Below are 27,050 nucleotides of genomic sequence, written 5' to 3'. Positions count from 1 at the left end.
AGAATGAATCACATTAATTTATAAAAGAGAAATTTAGATCAAATAAGGAAAACAGTATATTAACTCTTCTTAGTAGAGTTTTTTCTTAGAGGAAAAAAGTGAAATAAAATTAGTTTTGCTTATATGATTTTTTTTCCTGTATAATTTTTGATAACCCTGGGCTTTGAAATTGGGCATATAGAAAAGGCTTCAAGAAGACGCAGTAAGATTCCTTCTCTCATGGAAGGTGAAGCAATTTTAACACTGAATCTTCAGATTGGGGGGGGGGGAAGGATTATTTTTTTCCGAGATTTTTCCTAGTAAAATGATATTTCCTCAGTGTAGATAATTTGGAAAAATTAGAAAACCTTTTTTTAAAGTAGACGGTATTTTACATAATTGTGATAATCTTGAATACACAATTATGTATTTGGCTGTTTTTCATTCAGCTTTATCATAAGGATTTTTAATGTTATCCTAATGTTAGCTATAGCTTATGATAATATTAGCATAGTTTTTAATGATGCTTTGTTTCTTTGTTTTCTTTCCTCTTTTTACCCCAAGCAGGCATCTTTAAAATCTGTACCTGAAGCAGGCAACTTCCGAGTTGTTTTAAGGTGTGTCTTCAAGGAAGTTTAAATAAGGAATACTTGACTAGGCAGAAATTCAGCATAAAGTGTTGACTGTCTGAATTTATTGAAATCTCATTGTCCAACCTTTTACAAGAGGAAAATGACATTATCAAAAATTTAAATACATATAATCTTTGACCCAAAAATTTCTTCTCAGAATTTTTTCAACAGAAATACCCACACAAATGAATACCTATTTCTTTATAGCATTTTTTTTTGTAATGGCAAAAACTTTAAGCAACCCGAATGTACATCAGTAAGGGCTTGGATGGACAAATTATAATACATCTAAAATTAAATACTATGCAGCCATTACAATGAATGATATAGATCTATATTTACTGATGTGGAAAGATATCCAAAATAATGAGTAAGTAAAAAAGTTGCCACTCAGTATGATCTCGTTTCTATAAATAATATTAATATATAATAGAATATGTATATAAATCTAGAAAAATACCCACTAAACTGTTATCTGGAGGGGATAAGATTATAGGAGACTTTCACTTTATAAATTATACATTTCTATGATGTGATCTTTTTTTCTTTTTTTTTCTTTTCTTTTAACATTTTCAGCAATGTATGCTTGTCCATGAAAAGAACAAATTCTTTTTTTTGTGTGTGAGGGAGATCAGCCCTGAGCTAACATCTGATGCCAATCCTCCTCTTTTTTGCCGAGGAAGATTGGCCCTAGGCTAACATCTGTGCCCATCTTCCTCTACTTTATATGGGACACAGCCACAGCACGGCGTGACAAGCGATGTGACAGTGCATGGCCGGGATCCAAACCTGCGAACCCCGGGCTGCTGAAGCAGAGCGCGCGCACCGAACTGCTTGTGCCACCGGGCCGGCTCCTCTTCTTTTCTTTTTTTTTTACAATCATATATTACTTTAATAATCGAGACAAAACAAAGTCCACTATCCCAAAGATCTCATTCTGCCAGCCCTCCAAGACTCTCTGTTGATCATGAGGCAATGTGTGATTCCATTTATTTTAGTAGATGCTAAAATTTTTCTCTTTGTCTTTTCCCTCATGTGTATATCCTTTGGTAATTAAATTTAATGATTGAATGGTGAATTTTAGTGTATATGTGCTAGATCATCCTGCATACTAAAGCATTGGCCTTTTAACACAGAATCTTTATTATAGATGGTTTGAGAATTCACCAAGGGGCCAGATATATTTAGAGGAAAATGGACCTTAGAATTACAATTATTTTTTAAAACTCTACATGTGTATTTTTATACTTTTTTCTATTTTGGCATATGACTCAATAAAGAGAAACTTTTAAAAAACTCATTTAAAGAGTTTTACGTATTATGAGATACTGTAATGGGAAAGGGTGAAACACAATTTCTACATCCTGATCTCCGTTGTTTCTTTATTTACAGTGCTTCTCGTTTATAATTCTGTTGACAATCTGACATCACTGTCGCTGAAACAGAATTTATATGGTCAGGAAGAAATGATACAACAAAGGAAAACTTTCCTGTAATTGCTTTAATACTGGCTGAAATGTTTGCACACCTGTTGACATTTATAGTCACCAGGATTATATAGAAAGTATGCCTAAGTAAATTATATATTCTAAAGTAAGTTATAGTTTAACCTTAATTAGGCAGCTAAGTTGTATAAAACCAAGTATTAATCTGAAAAAAAAGTTCACTCCTTCCTTAAGGAGGAGTTACAAATATGACTCTTGAAGTAGCCATGAGGCAGGCAGTGGAGGAAACTAATCCAGCTTTGAGTCTAAGATCAGGCCCTCAGGAAATTTGGATATGTGTAGGGATGTTTATGGTTCAAGTTGAGCTTTTGCCAGGTTAACATATTTACTTTCAATCATAGGTTTATGCTTTCAAGAAACATTTATTGAGAAATACTATGTATCAGTTGATACTCTCTCCTTAAGGAATTTATAGTGTACTGAGGTCAAACAGTTGATTGCAATGTAACATAATAAATGATAGGGGAGAAGTATATGTGTATGTATAGACACACCCAGGTGAGGAACCTAACCCAGGGGGTGGAGTGGAGGGAAAGACAATGTTAGAGATGGTTACATGGAAGATGTGACCCCTGTACTCAGTTCTTAGGAATAGGGAGGAGTTGGGGAAAGAAGAGTATTGGTTCTTCTAGAACAGAGAGAACTGTGTGCAAAGGCCAGTAGGCAAAATGATGCATTAAGAGTACTTAAAATAGTTCTAGAAAGCTGGAGTGTAGTGCTCTAGGGGAAAGAGACCAGAAGAGATGAGTAAGCAGCCTCCTGGTTTGAGTGCTATACTAAGGAATTGGGACTTGACTGGGAGGAGCATTTGAAAGATTTTTAAGTATAGGAGAAGGGAGTTATATAATTAGATTTGAGCTTAAAGATCATCCTGGTTATGGAAAAAATGGAATTGGAAGACATATACCTCTGGCAGTATAATGGTCAGATGTTGTCTTTTTTTTTTTTGCTGAGGAAGATTCACCCTGAGCTAGCATCTCTTGCCAATATTCCTCTTTTTTTTTTTCTTGAGGAAGATTAGCCATGAGCTAACATCTGTGCCAGTCTTTCTGTGTTTTGTGTGTAGGCCACCACCACAGCATGGCTGACGAATGGTGTAGATCCATGCCCGGGATCCAAACCCATGAACCCAGGCCACCAAAGCAGAGCGTGCTGAACTTAACACTATACTACAAGGCCAGCCCAGATATTAAGTCTTGAATAAACTTAATTTTTAATGTATCGCTGGGTCTTTGGAAAGTAAAGTAAATCTTCAGGGCCCCCAAACAAACACCAATATTAAAATCCTAGAGGTGAGCAATAAACAAACCAGATTGCCGTAGGGAAAATTATCAAATCAGTCTGGAGATTCAGGAATTGGGTGTTCAGGAATAAACCCTGGGGTTGAGATAAAATGGGGAAGCTAGGTTTAAATGTGGTCCCAGTTGTGTGGCAGTCTCCCAGTCCCTGCATGCCTGACTCTCAGCAAAAGCAAATGCAGATCTTCCTCTCTGGAGGAAGGCATCCTCCATTTAGGCCTCCAGAATCTCACAGATTCACAAAAAATTACATATTAAATCAAATATCTAACATACAAAGAAAGAAACACTCATGAGAAAGAATCAGCAGAAATAACAAATAATAGGTCATTCAAGGACCTCAGATATTGAAATGATCAGACAATATAAAATATCTATGACATTTTCAAAGAAATAAAAGAATCACAAAATGAACAACAAAAAGAAATGATCACAAATGACCAGGCAAATGTGAAAAATAACTACATAGAACTTTTAGATATGAAAATAGTTGAAATCAAAATCTCAGGGTTAGTTTAATATATTAGATACATATGGAGAGAGTAAATTGGAAGCCAGATATGAAATAACTTCAGAAAGCAATATAGAGACAAAAGAAACAGAAAATGTAAAGCAAAGTTTAAAAGACACAGGGGTTGAATGAGAAAGATTGAAGTCTCAGAAGGAAAGAATAAAGAAAATGGAGGAAAGCCAAAATTCTTAAAAAATAAGAACTGAGAATTTTTGAGAACTAAGAAATGAACCTACAGACACAGGAAGCATATACCAAACAGGATAAGTAAATTCACACACAGTCATGTTGTAGACAAACTGCAAAACACCAAGAGAGAAGATCTTAAAGGACCAAAGATAAAAGACAAATCACCTGCAAAGAAACCACAATCAATAAGAATAATAGATTTCGCATTGCAGCAATGGAAGCTACAAGAGGAGGGTGTGATATCTTCAATGTGATAAGAGAAAACTATCAACCTAGAATTTTATGTCCAGAGAAACTGTCTTTCAAGAACGATGGTAAAATAAAATCATTTCAAATAAACAAAATAGAGTTTGCCTCCAACAGACTTTCACATAAGGAAATTCTGCTTTAGGAAGAAGGAAAATGGTACCAGAAGGGAGGTCTGAGATGCAAGAAGGAATGGTGAGCAAAGAAATTGGTAAGCATCTGAGTAAATCTAAACAAGTGCTACCTGTATAAAATAATGATGCTAATAATGTCTAATTTGTGAGGTAAAAAAAAAATGAAATATTGGTCAACTAAGAGAGTGGTTAAAATATTGATTTGTTGTTCTAAAAACAGATCTTTTATTAATTTTAAATTAATTGTCATGCCTGTTAAAATTTCAAGGATAACTTTCCTAAAGTAAAGAGAATGCATAACTCCCAAACCAATAAAGAGGAAAAATGGAATTTAAAAAATTTTTTAATAAAAAACAATTCTCTGCCACTATTTAGCTTTGTGATCTCTGTCGTGTCAATAACGTCCATAAGCCTTAGTTTCCTCGTCTTTAGAATGTGGATGATAGTAGTACCTCCCTTATAGGGTTGTTGTGAAGATGTAATCAGATAATACATGCAAAAAAGCTTAGCACAAATCTACTACATAATAAGTATTCAATAAATATTAGACATTATTGCTATTAATAGTGATGTAGTTTTGGTGATGCTTTAAAGCCCTGCTAAACCTCCCTGCCAACATCTCACTCACCTTCTCTCCAGTGAGAGAGAATGCTCTACCCAAAGATAGCTCAAGTGTGTTGAACAGTTCTGATAACTCTGATGGGTCTTCCTTGTGTTAATCATAACTCCTTGCTGAGAACCTTCAGGATTCAATATTGCCTTTCAGTAAAAAGTTCAAAGCATCAAGGCTTTCCACAGCCTGGTCCCAACCAACTTGATCTCATGCTTTCTGTTTAAATCCTTGAGTTAGATCTCTAAACATGTTTAAGGTCTCCTTCCTTGACACTTTTGCTTAGAATACTTTTTTGAAGAATGGGTAGAATTTGGATGATTTCCTTCATCTGGAAAACCCTCTCTCTCTGCCAAATTCACCCTATTCTTCAAACCCCAGTCCAAGTCCCATAAGAGTTCTTGACTACTCTAGCCCAAAAGTGATTTATAATTTGAAAAACTATCATCTAAACCAAACTTCCAATAGTCATTTATGCCTGTCTCTTCTACTACTTTTTCAACTGAGCTTTTATTTAAATTTTATATTATCACAGAACCCTCCTCAAGTTTGCATGGTCTTTCCAGCTAGATTTTCAGCTCCTTAAGACAGTAGCTATTTCTTATATTTCTTTGTATCCCCTCTAGCTCCTAGGGAAGGGAAACTAACGTTTAGTGCCTACTATATGCCAGGGACTATACTAAGTGCTTTCTTATATGTAATACCTCATTTATTCCTCCCAGCAAACTTATAAATATTAGTGTCCCCATTTTACAGATGAGGACATTGCCCTTGAGAAAGGTTAAGTAGCATACCCAAGGCACTTAACTAATCAGTGGCAGAGCTGGGTTTCTCCTACACCATCCATCAAAATAACTTGCAAATAATACATATCTTGGAGGAGTAAAAGGATCAAATGGTTTATACATTTTTCTTGACTTATTTGTATTCCACTCTGAAATTTAGAGTGTCATGGAAACAGATTTCAAGGAAGCCAAAATTCTCCTCAAAAATTAAAATTTGAGGGGGCGGGCCCAGTTGCATAGTGGTTAAGTTCACATGCTCTGCTTTGGTGACCTGGAGTTCACAGGTTCAGATCCCGGGTGCGGACCGATGCACCACACACCACTCATCAAGCCATGCTGTGGAGGCATCCCACATACAAAATAGAGGAAGATGGGCACACATGTTAGCTCAGGGCCAATCTTCTTCAGCAACGGATGTTAGCTCAGGGCGAAGCTTCCTCAAAAAAAAAAAAAAGTTAAAATTTGACATGCCAATTAACCAAGAGCTGAACCATAGGAATTCACAAAGAGTTTGAAGTCAGACAGAAAATCATATTTGGGGGAGTTTAAATTAAGGGAATTAAAGGGAGATTCTTTTCTCTTATTCTGTACTTCTTTTTGAGTTCATGTAATGTGACGTGAAATGAATCACAACAAAGTGGACCATTCTTAGGGTACTTGCTGCAAGTCTGTATCCGTTTCAGAACATTACTTCTCTTCTCTTTCCCCCTTTTCTAGGGTTACACATCTTTCTGGAATGACTGCATATCATCTGGCCTGCGAGGGGGCATCCTGATAGAGCTGGCCATGCGGGGTAGAATCTATCTGGAACCCCCCACCATGCGTAAGAAGCGATTACTAGACAGAAAGGTACAGCATCCTCTATGAACATCCTGTTAACTCATAAAAGGGCAGATATCAATAGTCCGTTTTGGAGGAATAGGAAGATTGAGTAGTGAGACAAGATAAATATCACCAGCTGTCTCATTTTCTAACAGGTTTTTTTTTTTTCTTGTGTGAGGAAGATCAACCCTGAGCTAACACCCATGCCAATCCTCCTCTTTTTGCTGAGGAAGACTGGCCCTGGGCTAACACCCGTGCCCATCTTCCTCTACTTTATATGGGACGCCGCCACAGCATGGCTTGACAAGCGGTGCATCGGTATGCGCCCGGGATCCGAACCCGGGCCGCCAGCAGCAGAGCGCGCGCACTGAACCACTACGCCATGGGGCCGGCCCCTGTCTAACAGGTTTAATTATCCTATAGCAGAGGGAGAAATTCAAGTATCCACAGTCTAAATAGTTATAAGAAGTGCGTGATTTTGTCTTCCTGTTTTTGTGCAGAAAAATCACATTTAGAATGCTGTTGATTATTTCTCCCTCTGTATCTATACCTATAACATTATGAAATCTAGTATAATAGACGAGGAGGCAAATGTGGGTCAGGCGCAGTCTTTGCGTAACTCTGGTCTTCCTCAGATAACCATTCAGTTTCTCTCCTTTCATTTACTGGACGTCCTCTTCAACATAACAAGCTCTATACTCCTGTCTCCATTTTCTTACTACTCTTTCTTCCACTCACAACTTCACTGTCATACTCAGCACTCTACTAAAACTACATTCTTAGGTATCACCAGCTTCTTTTCAGTCTTCAATTTACTTTTCTCTTTTAACTTGTATGTGGCATTTAACACTTTTGACCACCTCCTCCTACTTGAACCTTTCTCCATTCTTGGCCTTTGTTATATTACATTTTCTTCCTTCTCTGGCTGTACCCTAATTTCCTTTACTTCTCGGTTCCTTAACATCTAGGTCTCAGTTTGTATCCCTTTGCATAACTTTCCATCGTTTTGGAGCTATCACCTACCTTTACAGCTTCTTCTCTCACTTTCATGACAGTAACTCCAAAATTTCTAGGCCTGTCTTCTTTTTCCACCTCCAGGAACATATTTAACTATTGGCTAGACATTTCAACTTGGCTATCTCATATCAGTTAAAACCAAACTTCATCAACTTTTCCCCAGAACTGGCTTCCTTTCCTGACTTTCCTACTTTTATTAATTGTTTCACAAATTGGTTTTCCAGACCTAGAGAGTTATTATTGAATATTTTCTCCATTATTATTTGTATACAGTTTGTCACTAGGGACCACTTCATATGTTATTTTTGTCTCTTCACTATCACCTCATACAGATTTTGAGTTTCTTGAAGACAGGGACAGTATATTATGCTGCTTTGCGTTTCCCACAACAATAACATTTTCCTACAACATTCCTACAACATTTCCTACAACAATTAACCAATAATGTATATATGGCATATTGAAGGATTTTAATTTGAATGAAGTGAATGAACCAGAGTCCCTTGTTTCTTCTTTCTTTAAAGGTACTGCTAAGGTCAGACAGCCCAACAGGTGATGTTTTACTGGATGAAACTCTCAAACACATCAAAGCAACTGAACCCACAGAAACTGTCCAAACATGGATAGAGCTGCTAACTGGTAAGATGACTCACATGATTCAAAAATCCCACACTTTGTGATATTTATCTTACTCTTAAGGTTGGGAAAAGAAGTACAGAAATTCAGGGTGTTGGGTAAGATACGTATTATTCACCATTTAACTATACTCATGAGGGACAGGAAAGGCATAGTTAATCAATACAGAAAGTTTTCCAAAGCTTCACCTTACCTTCTGCCATCCCACCCCAGAAGCTCTTTAACATTATTCATAAGAAATTTTTTTAACATCTTTATTGATATATAATTCACATACCATAAAATTGACCCATTTAAAGCATACAATTAAATAGATTTTAGTATATTCACACAATTGTGCAACCATCATCACAATCTAAGTTTAGAACATTTCATCACCCCAAAAATAAACCCCATACTCATTAGCCGTTTTCCCCACATTTGCCCCAACCCTCCTGCCCAGCTCTAGGCAACTACTAATCTATATACTGTCTCTATAGATTTGCCTGTTCTGGATATTTCATGTAAATGGAATCATACAACTTATGGTTTTTTGTGACTGGCTTCTTAGGATAATGTTTTCAAGGTTCATCTGTGTTGTATGTATCAATACTTCATTCCTTTTTTCTTTTTTAAGGGCAAGTTCAAAAACTTATTAGTAACTAGATCTATGGCATAAAATTTTAGGAGAATCTTCTACTGGGCACTTTGAGGTCACAGCCAGTGTCACCTTATGGAACTATTTATTTATTTATTTATTTGTTTATTTTATTTTTTTTTGCGAGGAAGATCAGCCCTGAGCTAACATCCGTGCTAATCCTCCTCTTTTTGCTGAGGAAGACCGGCTCCGAGCTAACATCTATTGCCAATGCTCCTCCTTTTTGTCCCCCAAAGCCCCAGTAGATAGTTGTATGTCACAGTTGCACATCCTTCTAGTTGCTGTATGTGGGATGCGGCCTCAGCATGGCCGGAGAAGCGGTGCGTCGGTGCACACCTGGGATCCGAACCCGGGCCACCAGTAGTGGAGCACGCGCACTTCACCACTAAGCCACTGGGCCAGCTCTGGAACAATTTTTTTAATTGAAATTTTTATTGAGATATTTGTAAATTCACATACAGTTGTAAGAAATAATACAGAGAGATCCCTTATATGCTTTGCCCAGAATCCCCCACTGGTAATATTTTACAAAACTATAGTATAATATGACAACCAAGATATTGAAATTGATACAATCCACCAATCTTATTAGAATTTCCCCGGTTTTAACTTGACTCCTTTTTATTGCCAAATAATGTTTCATTTTATGAATGTACCACATTTGTTTATCCATTCATCAGTTGATGGACATTTGAGTTATTCCCACTTTTTGGCTATTATGAATAATGCTGCTATGAACATTTATAGACATGTGTGGACATGTTTTAATTTCTTTTGGGTAAATAAATTTTTTTATTTTGGTAAAATATACATAACATAATATTTATTATTTTAATCATTCGTAAGTATACAATTCAGTGACATTAAATACATTCACACTGGGCCAGTCCCGTGGCTTAGCGGTTAAGTGCGCCCACTCCGCTGCTGGCAGCCCGGGTTCGGATCCCAGACGCGCACCGATGCACCGCTTCTCCGGCCATGTTGAGGCTGTGTCCCACATACAGCAACTAGAAGGATGTGCATCTATGACATACAACTATCTACTGGGGCTTTGGGGGAAAAAATAAAATTAAATTAAAAAAAAAAATTTTTTTAATAAATAAATAAATAAATACATTCACAGTGTTGTGTAACCATCACCTCTCTTTATACCCAAAGCTTTCTCATCATCCCAAACATCGCTCTTCCTCCCTCCCCTCATTCCCTGGCAACTCTCTTCTACTTTCTGTTTCCATGAATTTGCCTATACTAAGTAATTCAAATAAGGGGAATCATACAATGTTTGTTCTTCAATGTCTGGCTTATTTCACTAAGCATAATGTTTTCAAGGTCCATTCATGTGGTAGCATATATCAAAATCTCATTCCTTTTATGGCTGAATAATATTCCATTGTATGTATATACCACATTTTGTTTATTCATTTCATCTATTGATGGACATTTGGATTGTTTCCACCTTTTGGCTACTGTGGATAATACTGCTATGAACATTGGTGTACAAATATCTGTTCAAGTCCCTGCTTTCTAGGTCCTATGCTAGTTCTATGTTTTGAGAAACCACCAAACTGTTTTCTACAGAGGCTGCACCCTTTCACATTCTCACCAGCCATGCATGAGGGTTCTAGTTTCTCCACATCTTCATCAATACTTGTTATTTTCTATTTTTTGCTTTGTTTTGTTTTTAATTATAGCCATCCTAGTAGATGTGAAAGTGGTACCTCATTCTGGTTTTGATTTGCATTTCCCTAGTGACTAATGTTGAGCATCTTTTCATGGGCTTATTGGTAATTTGTATGTTTTTGGAGAAATGTCTATTCAAGTCTTTTGCCCATTTTCGAATTGGGTTCTGTTATTGAATTTTAGAAGTTCTTTATATATTCTAGATATTAACCCCTTATAAGACATATGATTTGCAAGTATTTTCTCCCAGTTTGTCTTTTCACTTTCTTGTTAGTAACCCTTCATGCACAAAAGTTCTTAATTTTGATAAAGTCTAATTTATCTATTTTTTCTTTTGTTGCCTGCACTTTACATATCCATGAAACTGTTGTCAAATCCAATGTCATAAAGATTTTCCCCAATGCTTTCTTCTAAGAGGTTTTATAGTTTTAGTTTTTAAATTTGGTTCTTTGATCTATTTTGAGTTAATTTTTATATGTGATGTAAGGTAGAGGTTCAACTTCATTTTTTTGCATGTGGATATGCAGTTTCCCAGAACCATTTGTTGAAAAGACTGTCCTTTCCCCCTTGAATGGTCTTGGCAGCCTTGTTGAAAATCAGTTGACCATATATGTGAGGGTTTGTTTCTGGTCTCTCTATTCTATTGCTTTGGATTATATATATCTGTCCTTATGCCAGTACCATACTATTTCACTTACTATAGCTTTGTAGTAAGTTTTGAAGTTGGGAAGTATGAGTCCTCTGACTTTATTCTTTTTTAAGATTGTTTTGACTATTCTGGGTCCCTTGCAATTCCATATGAATTTGAGGACCGCCTTTCCATTTCTGTGGAAAAGGCTGCTAGAATTTTGATATAGATTGTGTTGAACCTGTAGCTCTCTTTGGGTGGAACTGACATCTTAGCAATGTTAAGTCTTCCTGTCCATTAAAACAGGATGTCTTTCTATTATTTAGGTCTTCTTTAATTTCTTTCAGCAATGTTTTATAGTTTTTAGGGTACAAATCTTTCACCTCCTTAGTAAGACTTATTCTTGAGTATTTAGTTCTTTTAGACACTGTTATAAATGGAATTGCTTTCTTAATTCCTTTTCAGATTATTTATTACTAGTGTATAGAAACAACTGATTTTTTGTGTCTTGATCTTGTACCTTGCAACTTAGCTGAATTTGTTATTAGCCCTAGTAGCTTTTTGTGTATTCTTTGGGATTTCTATGTCTAGGATCATGTCATCTGCAAATAGAGGTAGTTTTAGCTTTTCCTTTCCAATTTGGATGACTTTAATTTTTTCTTTTTTGTCTAATAGCTCTGGCTAGAACTTCCAGTATATTGTTGAATAGCAGTAGTGAAAGCAGGCATCCTTGTCTTGTTCCTAACCTTTGAGGGAAAGCTTTCAGTCTTTTACCATTGAATATGATGTTAGCTGTGGGTTTTTCATAAATACCCTTTATCATGTTAAGGAATTTTCCTTTTATTTTTAGTTTTCTAGGAGTTTTTGTCATGAAAGGGTGTTTGTTTTTGTCAAATATCTTTTCTGAGTCAAGTGAGATAATCATGTGGTTTTTTTCCTTTGTTCTATTAATGTGATGTGTTACATTTTTTATTTTTTTTTACTGAGATATAATTGACATATAACATTATATTAGTTTCAGGTGTACAACATATTGATTTGATATTTGCATATATTGTGAAATGATCACTATAATAAGTCTAGTTAACATCCATCACCACACATAGTTAGAAATTTTTTTTTTCTGGTGATGAGAACTTTTAAGATCTACTCTCTTAACAACTTTCAGATATACAATACAGTGTTATTAAATATAGTCACCATGCTATACATTACATCCCCAGGACTTATTTCTTTTATAACTGGAAGTTTGTACCTTTTGACCACCTTCACGCATTTCGCCCCACCCCCCCCACCCCCCCGCCTCCTGCCACCGTCCTGGCAGCTACCAATCTGTTCTCTGTATCTGTGATTTCAGGGGTTTTTTTGGTTTTGGAGGTTTTTTAAGATTCCACATATAAGTGAGATTGTATGATATTTGTCTTTCTTTGTCTGACTTATTTCACTTAGCGTAATGCCCTCAAGGTCCATCCATGTTGTCACAAATGGCAAGATTTCCTCCCTTTTTATGGCTGAATAATATTCTTGTGTGTGTGTGTGTGTGTGTGTGTGTGTGTGTGTACACACTTAGGTTGCTTCCATGTCTTGGCTATTGTAAATAATGCTGCAGTGAACATAGGGGTACATATATATTTTCAATAGTGTTTCATTTCCTTCGGATAATTACCCAGAAGTGGAATTGCTGGATCATATGATAGTTCTATTTTTCATTTTTTGAGGAACTTACATACTGTCTTCCAGAGTAGGTGCACCAATTTACATTCCCACCAACAGGGCACAAGGGTTCCCTTTTCTCTACATCCTTGCCAGCACTTAGTTCCTATCTTTTTTTTGTTTGTTTGTTTTTTTAACAGATTTATTGAGAGATAATTCACATACCAGACAATTCACCCATTTAAAATGTACAATTCAGTGGTTTTAGTATAGTCACAGGATTGTGCAGCCATCATCACATCTAATTTTATAACACTTTCATCCCCTTAAAAGAAATCCCTTACCCACTAACAGTCTCTGCCATTCCTCCCTAACTCCCACCCCCAGCTCCTGATAACCACTCATCTGCTCTCTGTCTCTATAGATTGCCTAACCTGAACATTTCAAATAAATGGGATTATACAATATGTGACCTTCTTTCACTTATTTCATTCATGTTGTAACATGTATCAGTACTTCTTTTTGTTGCTAGATAGTATTCCATTATATGGATATATACCACATTCTATTTATCCATTCATCTTTTGATAGACACTTGAGTTATTTCTGCTACTTAGCAGTTAGGAATAATGCTGCAATGAGCATTCACATACAAGCTCTTGTGTGTATATGTTTTCATTGCTCTTGAGTATTTATCTAGGAGTGGAACTGCTAGGTCACATGTTAACTCTTTGTGTTTAACATTTTGAAGAACTGCCAGACTGTTTTCCAAAGTGGCTGCACCATTTTAGATTCCCACCAGCAGTGTATGAGAGTTCCAATTTCTCCACATCCTCAACACTTGTTATTATCTGTCTTTTTGATGATAACCAACCACATCAGTGGGTGTGGAGTGGGATCTCACTGTGGTTTGTTTGTTTGTTTTTTTAATGTCTACCATTCAAAATCTCTTTTTTTTTTATTGTAAGATTTTTGTTGTACATTATTGTTTATCAGTCACCATATAAATGCATCCCTCACCCCTTGTGCCCACCCCCCACCCCCCCAGCCCCTGGTAACCACCAAACAGTTCTATCTGTCCGTGTATTGGTTTATCTTCCACATATGAGTGAAATCATGCACTGTTTGTCTTTCTCTTTCCGGCTTCTTTCACTTAACATAATACCCTCCAGATCCATCCATATTGTTGCAAATGGGACAATTTTGTCTCTTTTTATGGTTGAGTAGTATTCCATGGTATATATATACCACATCTTCTTTATCCAATCATCAGTCGAGGGACACTTGGGTTGCCTCCATGTCTTGGCTATAGTGAATAATACTGTGATGAACATAGGGGTGCATAAGCCTCTTTGGATTGTTGATTTCAGGTTCGTTGGATAGATACCCAGTAGTGGGATAGCTGGATCATAAGGTATTTCTATTTTTAATTTTTGGAGGAATGTCCATACTGTTTTCCGTAGAGGCTGCACCAGTTTGCATTCCCACCAGCAGTAGATTAGGGTTCCCATTTCTCCACAGCCTCTCCAGCATTTGTTGCTTTTTGTCTTGGTGATTATAGCCATTCTAACGGGTGTAAGGTGATATCTTAGTGTGGTTTTCATTTGCATTTCCCTGATGACTATGATGTTGAGTATCTTTTCATGTGCCTATTGGCCATCTGTATATCTTCTTTGAAGAAGTGTCTATTCATTTCCTCTGCCCATTTTTTGATTGGTTTGTTTGTTTGTTATTCAGTTGTGTGAGTTCTTTATATATTATGGAGGTTAATCCCTTGTCAGATATATGGTTGCAAATATTTTTTCCCAGCTGGTGGGTTCCCTATTTGTTTTGATCCTGGTTTCATTTGCCTTGAAGAAGCTCTTTAATCTGATGAAGTCCCACTTGTTTATTTTTTCTTTTGTTTCCCTTGTCTGAGTAGGCACGGAATTCAAGAAGATCCCTTTATGGCTGATGGCGAGTAGTGTACTACCTACATTTTCCTTCAGGAGTTTTATAGTTTCAGGTCTCACCTTCAGGTCTTTGATCCATTTTGAGTTAATTTTTGTGTATGGCGAAAGAAGATAGTCTACTTTCATTCTTTTGCAAGTGGCTGTCCAGTTTTCCCAGCACCATTTATTGAAGAGAGTTTCCTTTCTCCACTGTATGTCTGTAGCTCCTTTGTCAAAGATTAGCTGCCCATAGATATGAGGTTTTATTTCTGGACTTTCAATTCTGTTCCATTGATCTGTGTGTCTGTTTTTGTACAGTACCATGCTGTTTTAATTACTATTGCTTTGTAGTATGTTTTGAAGTCAGGGATTGTGATGCCTCCATCCTCGTTCTTCTTTTTCAGGATTGATTTAGCTATATGGGGTCTTTTGTTGCCCCATATGAATGTTAGTATTCTTTGTTCTATTTCTGTGAAGAATGTCCTTGGGATTCTGATTGGGATTGCATTGAATCTGTAGATTGCTTTAGGTAGTATGGATATTTTAACTGTGTTTATTCTTCCAATCCAAGTGCATGGAATACTTTTCCATTTATGTCATCACTGATTTCACTCAGTAATGTCGTATAGTTATCATTGTATAAGTCTTTCACTTCCTTGGTTAAATTTACTCCTAGATATTTTATTCTTTTTGTTGCAGTTGTAAATGGGATTGTCTTCTTGAGTTCTCTTTCTGTTAGTTCGTTGTTGGTAAATAGAAATGCAAGTGATTTCTGTAAGTTGATTTTGTACCCTGCCACTTGGCTGTAGTTGTTGATTATTTCTAATAGTTTTCCAATGGATTCTTTAGGGTTTTCTATATATAAAATTATGTCATCTGCAAACAGCAAGAGTTTCACTTCTTCATTGCCTATTTGGATTCCTATCTTTTTTTTTTTTTTTGTGAGGAAGATCAGCCTTGAGCTAACATCTGCCAATCCTCCTCTTCTTTTTGCTGAGGAAGATGGGCCCTGGGCTAACATCCATGCCCATCTTCCTCTACTTTGTATGGGAGGCCACCACAGCATGGCTTGACAAGCGGTGCCTTGGTGCGTGCCCGGGATCCGAACTGGCAAACCCCGGGCCGCTACAGCAGAGTGCGCACACTTAACTGCTTGCAGCACTGGGCCGGCCCCTGGATTCCTATCTTTTTAATAATAGCCATTCTAACAGGTATAAGGTGATACCTCATTGTGGTCTTGATTTGCATTTCCCTGATGATTAGTGATGTTGAGCTCTCTTTCATGTATTTTTTAGTCATCTGTATGTCTTCTTCAGAAAAATGTCTGTTCAGATTCTCTGCCCATTTGATTTTCTTATGTTATATTCCTGGGATAAATTTTACATGATCATGGTGAATAATCCTTTTAATAGGCTGTTGGATTTGGTTTCCTAATGTTTTATTAAGGATTTTTACATCTACATTCATTAGGATTATTGATCTATAATTTTCTTTTCTTGTGATGTCTTTGTCTGGCTTTAGTATCAGGATTATCCTGGCCTCAGAGAATGAGTTAGGAAATGTTCCCTCTTCAATTTTTTGCAAGAGTTTGAAAGGGATTGGTGTTAATTCTTATTTAAATGTTAGGTAGAATTCACTGGTGAAGCGATCTGGTCCGGGACTTTGTTGGGAGGTTTTTGATTACTAATTTATCTCTTTAATTTGTTATAGATCTGTTGAGATTTTCTATTTCTTCTTCAGTCAATTTAGGTATTTTGAGTGTTTCAAAGAATTTGTCCATTTCTTCTAGGTTATATAATTTGTTGGCTTGTAGTTGTTCATAGTATTCTCTTATAATCTTTTTTTATCTCTGCGAGATTGGTTGTAATGTCCTCACCTTCGTTTCTGATTTTAGTTATTTGTATCTTTTCTCTTTTTCTTTGGCTGTCTAGCTAAAAAGGTTTGTCAATTTTGTTGATCTGAAGAACAAACTTTTGTTTTTGTTGATTTTCTGTGTTGTTTTCCTGTTCTCTATTTTATCTCTGCTCTAATCTTTCCTTCCTTCTGCTAGCATTGGATTTTGCTCCTTTTTTTTTTTTAGTTCCTTAAGGTATAAAGTTAAGTGATTGATTTAAGATATTTCTTCTTTTTTTTTTTGGTGAGGAAGATCAGCCCTGAGCTAACATCCATGCCAATCCTCCTCTTTTTGCCGAGGAAGACTGGCCCTGAGCTAACATCCGTGCTGATCTTCCTCCACTTTATGTGGGATGCCAACACAGCATGGCCTGACAAGTGGTGCGTCACTGCACACCCAGGATGTGAACCTGGGCCGCCAGCAGCAGAGCGCGTGCACTTAACCACTACGCCACGGGGCCAGCCCCCTTTCTTCTTTTTTAATGTAGGTACTTACAGCTATAAATTTCCCTCTGAGCACTACTTTCTCTGTATCCTATACATTTTAGTATGTTGTGTTCTCATCCATTTCAAAGTATTTTCTAATTTGTCTTGTGATTTCTTCTTTGACCCATTGGTTGTTTAGGAAGATTTAATTTCCACGTATTTGTGAATTTCCCAACTTTCCTTCTGTTACTTATTTCTAATTCCATCCCATTGTCATCAGAGAAGATACTTCATGTAATATCTATCTTTTGAAATCTACTGAGACTTATTTTGTGGCTTAACACATGGTCTGTCCTGGGAAACATGCCATGTGCACTTGAGAAGAATATGTATTCTGCTGTCGTTAGGTACAGTGTTCTGTATATATCTGTTAGGTCTAGTGAGTTTATTATGTTGTTGAAGTCTTCTATTTCCTTAATTATTTTCTGTCTACTTGATCTATGCCTCATTGAAAGTGGGGTATTATAAAACTGTCCATTTCTGTCTTGTCAATTTTTGCTTCATATATTTTGAGGTTCTGTTATTAGGTGTGTAAATGTTTATAAGTGTTATATATTCTTGCTGTATTGAACCTTTTATTAATATATAATGTCTTTCTCTGTCTCTTACTACTTTATTTGATTTAAAGTCTATTTTGTCTGATATTAGTATAGACACCCCTGCTCTTTTGGTTACTAGTTCAATGAAATTTTTTTTCCCTCCTTTCATTTTCAACTTCTTTGTGTCCTTTGATCTAAAGTGAGTTTCTTGTAGACAGCATACAGTTGGATGGTGTTTTTAACCCATTCTGCCAGTCTTTGTCTTGTGATTGAATAGCTTAATCCATTTACATTTAAAATAATTACTGAGGAGACACTTATTTCTGCCATTTTGCTGTTTGTTTTCTATATGGCCTATAGCTTTTTTTGTCCCTCATTTCCTGCATTACTGTCTTCTTTTGTGTTTAGTTGATTTTTTATAGTGAAATGTTTTGATTCTCCTCTTATTTTCTTTAGTGTATGTTCCATAGACATTTTCTTTGTTGTTACCATGAGGATTACATTATTACATTTGACATTCTGAAGTTATAGCAACCTAATTTGAATTTATACCAATTTAACTTCAATAACATACAAAAACTCTGCACCTATATAGCTCCATTCCACCTTCTTTCTGTTTTGATGTCACAGATTATATATTAATTCATTGTGTGCCCAATAACATAGATTAATAACTGTTTTTAATGTGTTTGTCTTTTTTTGTGTGTGTTTGTGAGGAAGATCAGCCCTGAGCTAACATCCATGCCAATCCTCCTCTTTTTTGCTGAGGAAGACTCGCCCCGGGCTAACATCTGTGCCCATCTTCCTCCACTTTATATGAGACACTGCCACAGCATGGCCTGACAAGCAGTGCATCGGTGCGCACCCAGGATCTGAACCCAGGCTGCCAGCAGCGGAGTGTGTGCACTTAACCGCTACACCATGGGGCCAGCCCCAATGTGTTTGTCTTTTAAAGCATGTAGAAAATAAAAAGTGGTGTTATAAGTCAAAATTACGATAATACTAGCTGTTATAGTTGTTCATGTATTTACCTTTATTGGAGGTCTTTATTTCTTCACACTGCTTCAGGTTACCATCAAGCTTACCTTCATTTCAACCTGCAGCACTCCTTTTTAGCATTTCTTGCTGGGCAAGTCTAATGGTAACAAACTTCCTCAGTTTTTGTTTATCTGGGAAAGTCTTCATTTCGCCCTCATTTTTGAAGGACAGTTTTTCTGGATATATAATTCTCAGTTGACAGGTTTTTTTCTTTCAGCTCTTTGAATATATATTCCCACTGCTTCTGGCTCCAAGGTTTCTGATGAGAAATCTGCTGATAATCTTATTGAGGATCCCTTGTGTATTGACTCACTACTCTCTTCCTGCTTTCAAGATTCGTAATCTTTGGCTTTCAATAGTTTGATTATAATGTGTCTCAGTATGGATGTTTTATCTGACATTGAGTTCATTAAGCTTCTTGGATTTGTATATTCATGTCCTTCATTAAATTGGGAAAGTTTTCAGCCATTATTTCTTCAGATATTCTTTCTGCCCCTTTTTCTCTCTCTTCTCCTTCTGGGATTCCCACAATGCAAATATTGGTCTCTTTGATGGTGTCCCAGAGGTCCCTTAGCCTCTATTCACTTTTTTTCAGATTTTTTCTTTCTGTTCCCCAGGCTATATAATTTCAATTGTCCTATCTTCATGTTTGTTAATTCTTCTGCCTCTTTAAATCTGCTTTTGAACCCAAATAGTGTATTTTTCATTTCAGTTATTGTATTTAAGCTCCAAACTTTCTTTTTAATTCCTTTTTATAATTTCTGTCTCTTTATTGATATTCTAATTTTGTTCATACATTGTTTTCTTGTCTTTGTCCATGTCTTCCTTTAGCTCTTTGCTAAATGAAGCATCTTAAAGGAGCATCTTTTTTGTGTGTGTGTGAGGAAGATCAGCCCTGAGCTAACATCCATGCCAATCTTCCTCCTTTTTGCTGAGGAAGACCAGCTCTGAGCTAACATCTATTGCCAATCCTCCTCCTCTTGTTCCCCAAAGCCCCAGTAGATAGTTGTATGTCATAGTTGCACATCTTTCTAGTTGCTATATGTGGGACGCCGCTCAGCATAGCCAGAGAAGCGGTGCGTCAGTACACGCCCAGGATCCGAAGCCGGGCCACCAGTAGCAAAGCGCACGTACTTAACCACTAAGCCACAGGACTGGCCCCTTAAAGGAGCATCTTTAAGACAGTTGTTTTCAAGTCTTTGTCTAGTAAATCTGACATCTGGGCTTCCTCTAGTATTTATTATGTCAATTTCTTTTGTGCCTTTGAATGGGCGATATTTTCCTGTTTCTTTGTATGCTTTGTGATTTTTTGTTGAAAACTGGACATTTGAATCTTATGATGTGGTAACTCTGGGAATCAGATTCTCCCCATTCCCCAGGGTGGGCTGTTTTTTTGGATTGTCGTACTGTGTCTGTGTGCTGTGGATCAGACTGAGGTGAAAGCTTCAGATCTCAGGTCTTTTCTGAGGTTATATCTTTTCTTGAGGAAGCACATTGGCTTTCTAAAATACCTTGTATATGTGGTTGTTTTTGAATTTAAAAAAAAAAAAAAGCGCTTCTCCTTTAAATCTCCTGGAAGCTGCTTCAGCTGGTGGGGATTGGAACAATGGCAGCCAGCCTGTACCTGCATGGCAGCCATCAGAAGCTGCAATCCATAATCAGAACACAGATCTTGATATTTATTGCCCACCCTGACTCCAGCAAGCCGCTCCAAAACTACAGATTGCTGTCCCCACAGGTGCCTATCATGGGGTTGGGGCCTAGGAGCTAAGTAGTTACTACTGTGCTGAAGGCTGAAATTGACCTATATTAACCATAATTTGCCAGCTAAGCCTTCCCCTGGAACCAACAAGTGTTCAAACAGACTCCAGAGTTCCAAAATAGTTATTTCAGATAGATTCTACTAGTATGATTGTTGTCTAGGTGGAGAAATGGATTTCTGGTGTTTCCTATTCTGTCATTATCCCTGACATCATACCTCAGTGATTAACATTTTAAAGACCTTTATCATCTCTATCCAGTTTGTTAGTAGAGTGCACTTGAAGTATTTTTTTTTTTTTGAGGAAAATTGGCCCTGAGCTCTAACAGTTGTTGCCAATCTTCCTCTTTTTCTTTTTTTCTCCCCAAAGCCCCAGTACATAGTTGTATATCCTAGTTGTAGGTCCTTCTAGTTCTTCTTTGTGGGACGCCACCCCAACATGGCCTGATGAGTGGTGAGCAGGTCCACGCCCAGCGGTGAGCAGGTCCACGCCCAGGATCGAAATCAGGGAACTGCCGAAGCAGAACGCACCAACCTAACTGCTACGCCACTGGGCCGGCCTCTCAAATATTATTTTTATATCCCCACTATCACCCCATACTAGATTTTAAACTTCTTGAGGACAGGGATAGGGACTGTTTTTCAAAGTGGCTACACTATTTTACATTCCTACCATCAGTGTGTGAGAATTTCAATTCCTCCACATTCTCTGTCTTTTTGTTACTCTTTGTCTTTTTATTTTATTTTAGCCATCCTAGTGAGTACGTAGTGGTATTTCGTTGTGATTTTTATTTGCATTTCCCTAATGACTAATGATGTTGAGCATCTTTGTATGTGCTTATTGGCTATTTGTATATCTTCTTTGGAGAATTGTCTATTCAAATCCTTTGCCCACTTTTTTTTTTTTTTTTGGTGAGGAAGATTGGCTCTGAGCTAATATCTGTTGCCAACCTTCCTCTTTTTACCTGAGGAAGATGGTTCCTGAGCTAACATCTGTGCCAATCTTCCTCTACTTTTTGTATATGGGACGCCTCCACAGCATGGCTTGATGAGCAGTGTGTAGGTCAGCACCTAGGATCCAAACCTGCGAACCCCAGGCCGCCGAAATGGAGCATGTGAACTTAACCCCTATGCCACCAGGCAAGCCCCCTCCTTTGCTCACTTTTTAATTGGGTTTGCCTTTTTACTATTGAGTTGTACTTTTTAAATATATTCTAGATACAAATATTTTTGCAGATACATGATTTGTAAAAATTTTCTTCCATTCTGTGGGTTGTCTTGATACATAAAAGTTTTCAATTTTGATACATTTCAATTAATCTTTTTTTCTTTTGTGGCTTGTGATTCAGGTGTAATATCTAAGAAATGATTGCCCAACCCAATGTCATGAAGATTTACTCCTATTTTCTTCTAAGAGTTTTATAGCTTTAGCTCTTTCATTTAGGTGTATTATCCTTTTCGAGTTAGTTGTTATTTACGGTGTGAGGTACGGCTCCAATGTCATTCTTTTGTATGAGGATATATATACAGTCGTCCTAGCACTATTTGTTGAAAAGACTGTTCTTTCTCCCATGAATTGTCTTGGTACCATTGTCAAAAATCATTTGACCATAAATGTATGGGTTTATTTCTGGACTCTTCATTGATCTATATGTCTATCCTTATTCAACTGATTTTTGTATATTAATCTTGTATCCTGCAACCTTGGTGAACTTATTAGCTGTAATACTTTTTAAATGGATTTCTTAGATTTTTCTATATACAAGATCATGTCATATAAAAATAGTTTAACTTCTTCCTATCTAATCTGGATGCCTTTTCTTTCCTTTTCTTGCCTAATTGCCCTGGCTAGAACCTCCAGTACAGTGTTGAATAGAAGTGATGAGAATGGACATCCTTGTCTTGTTCCTGATGGCATTCACTCTTTCCCACCATTAAGTGTTATACTAACTGTGGGTTTTTCGCAAATACCCTTTATCAGGTTGAGAAAGTTCCCATCTATTCCTAGTTTGTTGAGTGTTTTTATCCATGTCAGGGTGTTGGATTTTATCAAATACTTTTGTTGTGTCTATTGAGATGATCACTTGTTTTTGCTTTTTATTCTATTGATATGATGTATTATGTAATTGATTTTTGGATGTTAAAACAACCTTGGATTTCTGATATAAGTCCCACCTGATCATATTATATAGTTTTTATTATATGTTGCTAGATTTGTTTTTCTGGTATTTTGTTGAGTATTTTTGTACCTATATTTACAAGAGATATTGGTCTGTAGTTTTCTTGTCTTTGTCTGGTTTTGGTATCGGAGTAATACTTACTGTACAGACTAAGGATGTGTTCCTTCCTCTTCTGTTTTTTTGAGTTTGTGAAGAGTTGGTATTAATTCTTCTGTAAATGTTAGGTAGAATTACCAGTAAAGCCACCTTGGCCACACTTTTCTTTGTGGGAAGAAGTTTTAAAGTTACTTATTCAATCTGTTTATTTGTTATACATCTATTCCAATTTTCTCTTTCTTCCTTAAGTCAGTTAAGGTAATCTGTGTGTTTCAAGGAATTTGTCCATTTCTTCTAGGTTATCTAATTTGTTGGCATACTGTTGTTCATAGTATTCCCCTTAGAACTCTTTTTATTTTTTTAAGGTTGGTAGTGATGTCTCCTCTGTCATTCCTAATTTTAATAATTTGAGTCTTCTCTTTTTTTCCCTTGGTCAGTTTAGGTTTGTCAATTTTTTTGATCTTTTCAACCAACCACATTTTGATTTTATTGAATTTCTTGATTGTTTTTATTTTCTCTTTTTCACTTTAGTCTTTATTATTTCCTTTCTTCTGCTTACTTTGGGGTTTAGTATGCTCTTCTTTCTCTAGTTTTTTAAGGTAGAAGGTTAGGTTATTGATTTGACATCTCCTTTTCTAATGTAGCATTTGGAGTTGTAAATCTCCCCCTTAGCTCTGCTTTAAGCTACATCCCATAAGTTTTGATATGTTGTATTTTTTTATTTTCACTCAACTCAAAGTATTTTCTTAATATTCCTTGTGATTTCTTCTTTGACTCATTAGTTATTTAGGAGTGTGTTGTTTTATTTCCACATACATTTTAATTTCCCAAATTTCTTTTTGTTTTTAATTTCTAATTTAATTCCATTGTGGTTAGATAGCATACTTGTATGTTTTTCAGGCCTTTTAAATTTATTAAGACTGGGCCGGCCCTATGGCTTAGCGGTTAAGTGCGCGCGCTCCACTGCTGGCAGCCCGGGTTCGGATCCCGGGTGTGCACCGAGGCACCACTTCTCCGGCCATGCTGAGGCCGAGTCCCACATACAGCAACTAGAAGGATGTGCAGCTATGACGTACAACTATCTACTGGGGCCTGGGGGGGGGAAATAAAAAATAAATAAATAAATAAAATCTTTAAATTTATTAAGACTTGTTTTACAGCCTAGCATATGGCCTATCTTGAAGAATGCTGCATGTGCACTTGAGAGGAATGTGTCTTCTACTACTATTGAGTAGAATGTTCTATAGATGTCTTGTTGGGTCTAGTTGGTGTATAGTATTATTCAAGTCTTCTATTTCTTTTCCTCATAGGTGAGACCTGGAACCCCTTCAAATTGCAATACCAGCTGAGAAATGTAAGAGAGCGAATTGCAAAGAACCTAGTAGAGAAGGGTATTCTAACCACTGAGAAGCAAAATTTCCTCCTGTTTGACATGACTACTCATCCAGTGACGAATACAACAGAGAAACAGCGATTAGTGAAAAAACTTCAAGATAGTGTCCTAGAGCGGTGGGTAAATGACCCTCAGCGTATGGACAAGCGAACTCTAGCACTCCTGGTGCTAGCCCACTCTTCCGATGTGCTAGAGAATGTCTTCTCTTCTCTGACAGATGACAAGTATGATATGGCAATGAACCGAGCCAAGGACCTAGTAGAACTGGACCCTGAAGTAGAGGGGACAAAGCACAGTGCCACAGAAATGATCTGGGCTGTGTTAGCAGCCTTCAATAAATCCTAAAGCCAACAAGTGGGTTTCTCCTTTTTCCCCTACTAGCTGGTGACTGTCAGAGACATCATCACTGAGTTCTATGTGATGAGATGTTCTTCATCAGTTTTTTTTTTCCTTCTTTTGAATCAGGCTCATGATTTAGAGAGAGCAATTTCAGGGCTTCTCCACAGACCTTAACCATTATAAGTAGACTTTATCTCTCCCTATACTTCCATTTCAGAGGTGAATAAACTGGGTGAACACACACACACTGAATAAACATTTTCTTTCATTTCTTGGTTTACTTTCATCCAATGTGCTTTTGGATAAGCAGGAATATCTAAGTAGGATTTGGAGTTCTCCAGCCACAGAATGTGAATGAGATGTAGAGCAAACCATTTACAGTCATGGGTCGCTTAACGACGAGGACATGTTATGAGAAATGCGTCATTAGGTGATTTCCTCATTGTGCGAACATCATAGAGTGTGCTTACACAAACCTAGATGGTATAACATACTACCCATCTAGACTATATGGTACTAATCTTATGGGACCATTGTCGTATATGCAGTCCGTCATTGACCGAAATGTCATTATGTGGTGCATGACTGTATTACATTTTTTAAAGTTTGTTTGCTATTTTAAATACGTGTTTTCAGTCTTTGTCTCTCAGACTCTGCTAAGTAATGTAGCTTATTGAAATAACTAGTTGTCTCTTTGAATAAGGGGCAATGGAAACAAAACTAATTTTTGGAGCAGATGATCTCTGGGATTGTATGTCCCACTAGTGATTTTCTCATCTTTCCTTTTCTTACCTAATGAGACTATTCCAAATTTGATTACCTGGTTCTCACAGTCCTAGAACCAGAAATATATTCTACCCTCTTTGTTAGCATTATCCTACTTGATCATTCATTAGGACAAAAGTCGAAATGAACAAAATGTATCTCTCAACCACTTCCTTCATGCAATCAGCATTACAATTTGTAAGGAAGGGAGGTGGCATCAGAATTTTCTGATTCCTCCAGACTATTTTAAGTGCCTCTGCCCTGATTGAATTGAGGGACTTGTAAATTTCAGTTGCTGAATAGCAGCATCCTGACTCCAGACAGTATATCTAAACTCCAGATCTTCTTGTTCCCTGTTTTTTGATTTCCTACATAAATTGATAGATTCTGTCTATATTTAAGGGTTCTGGAAGTAGTTTTCTCTATATTTAATCCACAGATATCCTCCTAGTCATTAGTCTTGTTTCAACACAACCATGTTTCTAGCCAAATCTCTAAAATGTTTTTCAATTTAGTAGTGAGTGCAAAGAGAAGCTTATTAAGAAAAATCCTATTTAGAGGGGCAATTGGGTGTCAAAAGCATGCTGCTGATATAAAGTCCAGTCCAGTATTTGGGAATATAAAGAGGACAGGCACCAAATTGTGCTAATGTTGAGCATTTATTATGCTGATACTTTTCATGGATCCTGCCTTTTGACTGTTAGAGAGAAACAGGCTGTCAAAAGGCTAAGACAGAGGACCAAGACCTGATATCAGATCTTCCTAATCAGAAGTAATCAAATGAATGATTATAACTTCCATCTCCTCCCCCATATGTGTCTAGCCCCACAGAATTCCCCAACTCAATTAACATTTTTTTCGTTTTTTCACTTCAGGTATCACTTAGGTGACTAGAGATACAAATTTTAACGTGAAACAAATTCTAAATGTGAGGCTAAGCAGAGCTTCAGTCTGGCTGTCTAAAAGTACAAAAACCAGTCCATGTGTTATCTCTACCTGACTTAGTTTTTTTTTTCCCATTTGAACAATTCGGTGTGAATTGAAACCAGGTTTTCCTGTGGAAAGTCTCAGCTTGACTGGAGGGGTAGAAGTTGAGTTGAGTTCTTTCTTACAACTCTTGGTCAGTATTTATTTTTATATTGTATCTCAATAAGATGAGGATGTCTTCAGTTTGAATCTGCATAATGTTCACGGCAAAACACCTTCTCATTTAATGTATGTGGTCTTCTGATTTCTGTATAATAAAGCTTATTGGCTCTCTGGTCTCTCTGTGCAGTTTTACAACTTCAGTTGTTTTAACTGGAAATAAGAACTTTCCACACAAGGCCAGTAACACTCCCCCTTTACACTAGGATTCCAGCCTCTGTTTCATCCTGTGTAGAAAATTACGGATACACAAATATATAACTGTAACACATATAGGCTTGGGGGGACGGGCAGGACACATGAAGACTAACCTGAATACCAGCTAATGTTGTCAAGTCTGAATAGTGTCTCCATCTCAATCAAAATGTTACCCAATTATACCATTATTAGCATGAAAAGAATGAGTATGTTCTGTCCTATTAATATCAACTTGCAAGTGACATTTGAACTTATATGAGAGCTAAGAGTCTTAAGTTCCAAACATAGGTAACATACCTAACTATAAAAGAGTTGACATGTGGAA

General features: G+C 36.9%; 1 protein-coding gene across 4 annotated transcripts in view; it reads left to right on the top strand.

The window, feature by feature from the left end:
• Positions 1 to 26,646, top strand: part of GOLPH3L (golgi phosphoprotein 3 like) — a 46,087-nt gene extending 19,441 nt beyond the window's left edge. For 2 of the 4 annotated variants that reach the window (XM_058539063.1, XM_058539064.1), the window contains 3 exons: positions 6,607 to 6,738; positions 8,253 to 8,367; positions 24,180 to 26,646. In XM_058539063.1, coding sequence (XP_058395046.1) covers positions 6,607 to 6,738; positions 8,253 to 8,367; positions 24,180 to 24,622 — 690 coding nt within the window. In that variant the 3' untranslated portion in view covers positions 24,623 to 26,646. The remainder of the gene's footprint in view (positions 1 to 6,606; positions 6,739 to 8,252; positions 8,368 to 24,179) is intronic. The other 2 variants (XM_058539065.1, XM_058539066.1) reach the window with 2 other exon arrangements.
• The last annotated feature ends 404 nt before the right edge of the window (positions 26,647 to 27,050 follow it).

This window comes from Diceros bicornis, chromosome 4 (assembly GCF_020826845.1).
Source record: "Diceros bicornis minor isolate mBicDic1 chromosome 4, mDicBic1.mat.cur, whole genome shotgun sequence".
In the NCBI taxonomy this organism is placed as follows: domain Eukaryota; kingdom Metazoa; phylum Chordata; class Mammalia; order Perissodactyla; family Rhinocerotidae; genus Diceros; species Diceros bicornis.
Note: the sequence above shows the minus strand (reverse complement) of the source record. Positions and strands in the feature narration are given on the sequence as shown.